Genomic DNA, 5594 nt, shown 5'->3' on the forward strand with positions numbered 1-5594 from the left:
TTCGCCACAGCAAAGGTAAACAAAGGTAAAACAACCTGAACAGGTGATCAACTCTAAACCACTCCACCTTTTTATTCTCCGTCTCTCTCTGTCATTTAAGCTCACCCGTTGCCATGGCAACCTCCTGCGCTCCACAAGCCGACCAAAGATTATGTTAAAAACATAACATTCAGTCCGTTATGATATCAGGTTTGCAGGCTTGATATTTATTTTGCGATTATTAATAAGCCTCCCTGAACAAGTACTTCGTTACTGTACTTAAGTACAATTTTCGTGTATCTGTACTTAGGTAGATTTAATAATGGATACTTTCTACTTTTACTCCACTACATTTTACAGTAAGTATCTGTACTTTCTACTTCACTACATTTCTACAAAACTGTCACGTTACTCGTTACATCCAAGTCCCGTTGCGCTTTTTGTCCGTTAAAATGTGAAGTTCAGGGTCTTAAGGTGGCGCCGTAAAATCCAAGCAATAACGTGACTTACTGTCTGTTGTCACCCATGCCTCCACCTTTACTTGCACGCGGATCTCCAGACATGCGCAGTGGTTTCCTCTGAGCGGGAGAAGATGTCTGTCTAATCGTCAGTAATATATTAGCGCTGCATAAATTATAAGATATGGTGACATGTAAAATCAGCAGCGCTTGCTTTCACAGACGGTGGGAACTTCGTCCAACTTTTAGCTTAACTTGGAAGGAAAGATTAAAGGTAAGATCTGTGGACGTGATGCTAGCAAACTAGCTGTACTGAGACACACATGTTGCATCTGCGATGAAAAAAAGTTGTCACTCATGCATTGTGTGGAGGTGTTGACTGAGGTGTCCATATATGGGACAACGCTGTGACCAAAGTCTGCATTGATATGACATTCAGGAACGATCCAATTCTTCTGGACGGATCTTTACTGATTAAATTTATTTCAGCTCTAAGTATTTAATATCTAGGTGTTTTATGGGAATCTAGATCTTTCAGATCAATGGACTCTTTGCACCTAGGGCGCTGACGTCACATCTCCATGAGCCAGCGCGGCTCATTTCTTTCCGCTTTGAGTTACCATGACAGGTAGAAAAGACAAAGTCATATTTGAAATGCAAATAAAGCAATTCTATGAAGATTTGTGTCTTCCTAATATAATGGGCTTTAAAGTTTTAATTAATTTCCAAGCGATCCTAAATTAAGAAGTCGGTGGCTTGTACATATTTGTCCTTACCAGTTAAAGCTAACACCGCACAACATAAAGTTTGCAGCCTTCACTTCACTCCGAATCAGCTTCTTTAGCCTAAATGCACCGAGGGGATATGGATGGTAAATAAAGGAGCCTCCCTGAGTTATTTCCATGGAATCACTTCTATATTCAGCCTGAAAGAGTTTATGGAAACGAGAGAGTAGACCAAAGCCAGACAGCCAAGCAACTGATCCGCTTGTACACGCTGCTACAAACACCGTCATATTCGAGCTCTTCACAAGAAACACGCTAAGGTAATAAAACGAAATAACACGGAGACATGAAGCAACACGGTCATATTTTTCTAAAAGCAGCAACTTTGAACCTGAACAGCTGAACCAGATCTCTGACACCAGAGCTGCGCTACTGTCAAGCTATGAGGCTTGTTGAGCTTCGTCAGGCTTCGGAAGTAAAAACCTCCCCGTTAGTCTGTGACACTAACGACAATAAGATAAAAACATTGTCCGTTGGAATGTTTAGATACATAAATAGCACATTTGGCTCAACAATGTCCGAGAATATTGCCTACTAGCATAAGCTAACGTTAATGTTAGCCACAAAGTTTAAGTAAAACTCACCTTCGTGTCAGTGAATGTATAACGAGGCGAACATCTAAAACCTTTCTCCAGTTGACTTGTTGGGGCTTCGGATCGATGTACAAACCTTGGCCAAGCCCTGCAAGCACCTAATGTAAAAGGCCATTTTCAATAGATTGGAAACAACCGAGCCGCTTTTCCCCGAACGCGGAAGCTCAGGTGCAAAGAGCCCATTTGAGAAGCAATTTTGAAGGTAAAACTTATTTTTTTGTGTGTGTCAAGTAGCGCGGGGTGGTGGTCTTGACTTGGTCTTGGGTAGGTGGTCTTGACTACAACTCTGCTACGTGGCTCCTGGTTGCATGTCCTCCCTCACCCACCTTCTTTCCATCCCCTTTCTGTTGGATTTCTTTCAAAATAAATGCCACAGTGGCAAAAAAAAGTGAAGTTCATGCTATGTTAGGACAGGAGACAAGATCCCTGAAATTATGATGCATATAATCACATATCTAAGTCTAAACTATGCAGGGCTTAAAGAGCTCCGGCCGGGGGCAGGTCTAATGTATTGTCAGGATTAATTACGATACAGCTACTGTGCATTCACAGTAAACTTCTGGCGTGTATAGCTGCCAGTATTTGACTGTAAATTTACAGGATTATTTCTTAGAGTGTAGTTTTGGATCTATTCAATTTATAAAAGTTACTCTTACTATTTAGCTTAAATGAGTACAAATAACTAACTTATTTTTATTAAAAAGCACCATTGGGTTTCACAGTGTAGAAACAGCACCCAGCTTGACGCATTGATCTCTGATTTAACCATTAAGCATGTACGGATGACTTCATAGGAACAATATGTTTTAATATGTTGATCACTATTCAGCTCTTTATGATCAATTATCAATCTTTTACATTTTTCCAGACTCCAGGTTTGAAAATGGAATAAAGTCTATTCCGTCCTCTAATTGCTTTGAGTAAAGCGAGCCTTGTGCATATTCCCCACTTACAACTTTTAACAATATTTCCGATTATTTTTCACCAAATCTCTATGACCGCAGCGCATAATAGCAACCAATCAGCAAATCAATAGACTACTTTGTCCTCAAGGTAAGGGGCGTTTACTTCGGGACAAATTGCGACAAACCCAATGAGTTGATTGACAGGAACACATTCAAAGTGCTAACAGAGGTGACGAAACACTTCACTTTCACCCCTCTGTACAGTAAGTGCATTCCGAATCCCTCCCCTCTGGAAGCCGGACCGGCCCCTCCTGTCTAGCAGCGTCCGGAGGAGACCAGCAGCAGAAAACCGACCTGAGTGCGATATGAACGGTTCTCAGCTCACGGAGCTCCCGGACAACTCAGAGCAGCTGAGGCCGTATGTGGTGAGCCTGAGGCGGGCAGCCCTGCAGGCCGATGATCTGTCCGCTGTGGGAACGTTTTCCGACGGCTTCCTCATCAGATTCCTCCGCGCCAGAGACTTCGACCTGACGCTCTCTCTGAAGGTACAGAACCTGCGCTTTCCCAGCTGGAAAACACTGACAGTTACAGGCTGGAAGCCCAGCCAGCAGGAAGGCCTGGGCTTTTACCACTAAAGATTCAACCGATTGCAGAGACTTTACATTTTCTGTGTAGAAAAGAAAAACAGTTTTTTTTTTTGTTTTTTTTTTTTGTTAAAAGTAATTAAGCTGAATAAGATTTAAAGTCCAGTCCATTTTTATGCATTTTGTGTATAACGTGCCAAAGGTTTGAAGTTTTGAAACCAAAACAGACACAATAGAGCTTAGACAATGGAACTACTAGTGTTAAAACAAAAACATTTTATTTTGGATATCTTGCAAAAGCAGTCTGCTCTGAGGATGTCTTCCAGATGGCATCCGTTGTCACAAAGCCTGTAAAATTATTTCCTGAGGTCCTCAACAGGCCTTCACAGATTCAGTATAGAAGTACAAACTTTAACATCCATCATATCATGGACCACAGATGAACCCAGAGTAGAATTTAATTTGGAGGCTCACTATTAAGTAATGTTAAAACAGCAACACTATTATTTACTTTATAATATTCATGTTTTACAAATTGTAAATATCCCATATCTTGTTTTGTTCTGAAATGTGATTTTCCCTCTGGGATTAATCAAGTTTATCCATTTATTCATTCATTCATTCATTTAGAAGAGCTGAGGCTGCATTAATTTATAGTTAACTGTGATCCAGGGATAAATTACCTACATTGACTGTTAGCTAAATGTGTTCACAAAGCCTCATCTGCATGAAAATTAGGGATTGCTTCAGAAAGAAAGAGCATAGAAATTATAACAATATTAAAGGAATTATGGACATAATTAAAAACCTATAAGATATAAGCATATTAAAAGTATCTGGTTAAAAGCAGCATTAAATAAGAAGTTGAATGAATAAAGTTTTGATTTTCATGATTTTCATTTGTTTTAATTGTGTGTTTTTTGTAGTTATTCAGTCAATATTATAATGGAAAATTAGCAAAGAATGTGTTAAGTATTTTAGACTCTAGTTTTAGTCCTCGCAACACCAAAAAAATTTAAACTACAAAAATCTAACTAGATAATTGTCCAGATAAAAATCAGACACCATCTACTGAAATAAATAATACAATGAAAAGAGGCAATATGTAAATGTAAAGCGCGAAGAGCCATATTCTTCACAATTCAGGAAATACATCTACACAAAAATGTCTCTCGATGTCTGGATTTGGCATCAAAGTTCCTACAGCCGAATGGTACCAGACCTGTTATAAAGTAAATTCATGCATTGGTTCATTGCTCTTAATCATGTGGCAAATCTTGATTTTTTCCACCATTCTTTGGGAGATTTAGCATTGTGGACGATCATCTGTATCAGATTTGAGCAGAGGTAAGCAGAGTAATTAGCACTTGTACTCAAAAAGAGCTGCTTTACTTTAATATATTTTAGAATTTGTCAGTCTAAAAATGACCCAAGTAAGAATTAAAAAAAAATATTTGGTACAAAGATGTTCACATACATGTTAACTAATCATAACGTCTGAAATTGTCAAAATTATGTGAACAAAACAGAAAGTTATATGCAAACTTTGGTGCTTTCAAATAAAAAATGTTTCTAGAAATAAATATTAAAACAATAAATAATTCAGGCACAAGAAACGCACATTTACAAATCTCACTTTTTGTCAACATAAAGTTCACAGGAGGTACTTTGAGGCACTTCAGATGACAATATTGAGACATATTCACTTTACCTCAAAGCAGAGAACAATTGTAAACCAATGAAGCATGTCTGCTGCAAAAAACCACACTTTTTCTGTCTCACCCATTAATTGCAGCGAAAGTTGCTGGTTCTTAAACAACACACCAGTGCTAAAATCTAAAGTATTCAGTAATATTTGGTTTAATACTAACATTGCAAAAAAGCTGAGTTGTTACAATCTGCATGATCATTTAAACACACATAAGGCAAAACAAACAGCATTGTTGACTACTGTTGATTGAGCAACATTTCCTAAAAGACGGAACATTAAGAAATCTCATTTTAGGTGAACTCTTTTCTCCACTTGCTCTAAAATCTTGAGAAGCTAATGGTTCTTATTTGAGCACTAATTTCTGAGTAATTTAGAAACAAACTGTCCTGCAATGTGAAGAAAGTGTAAAATACTTATGTCTGACAAACAAGACCAATTGAAAGCAGTGCGAGCCCAGCCAACTGGGTCAAAGCTCTGCAGTTGGGACACAAGCAAATAAGCTTTCCACAGAAACAGCTGCTAAACCTTTGCCTTTGGTTTATATATATATATAAATAGATATATCTATATATAGATATA

At 38.3% G+C, this 5594-nt stretch overlaps 1 protein-coding gene across 1 annotated transcript in view; it reads left to right on the plus strand.

The window, feature by feature from the left end:
- Nucleotides 1-3006: 3006 nt before the first annotated feature.
- The window catches only part of ttpa (tocopherol (alpha) transfer protein), a 6921-nt gene continuing 4333 nt past the window's right edge, over nt 3007-5594 (plus strand). Inside the window, exon 1 of the mRNA XM_007543464.2 lies at nt 3007-3265. Within this exon, the coding sequence (XP_007543526.1) occupies nt 3086-3265 (180 nt within the window). The 5' untranslated portion in view covers nt 3007-3085. The remainder of the gene's footprint in view (nt 3266-5594) is intronic.

This window comes from Poecilia formosa, unplaced genomic scaffold (assembly GCF_000485575.1).
Source record: "Poecilia formosa unplaced genomic scaffold, Poecilia_formosa-5.1.2 Scaffold829, whole genome shotgun sequence".
NCBI lineage: Eukaryota > Metazoa > Chordata > Actinopteri > Cyprinodontiformes > Poeciliidae > Poecilia > Poecilia formosa.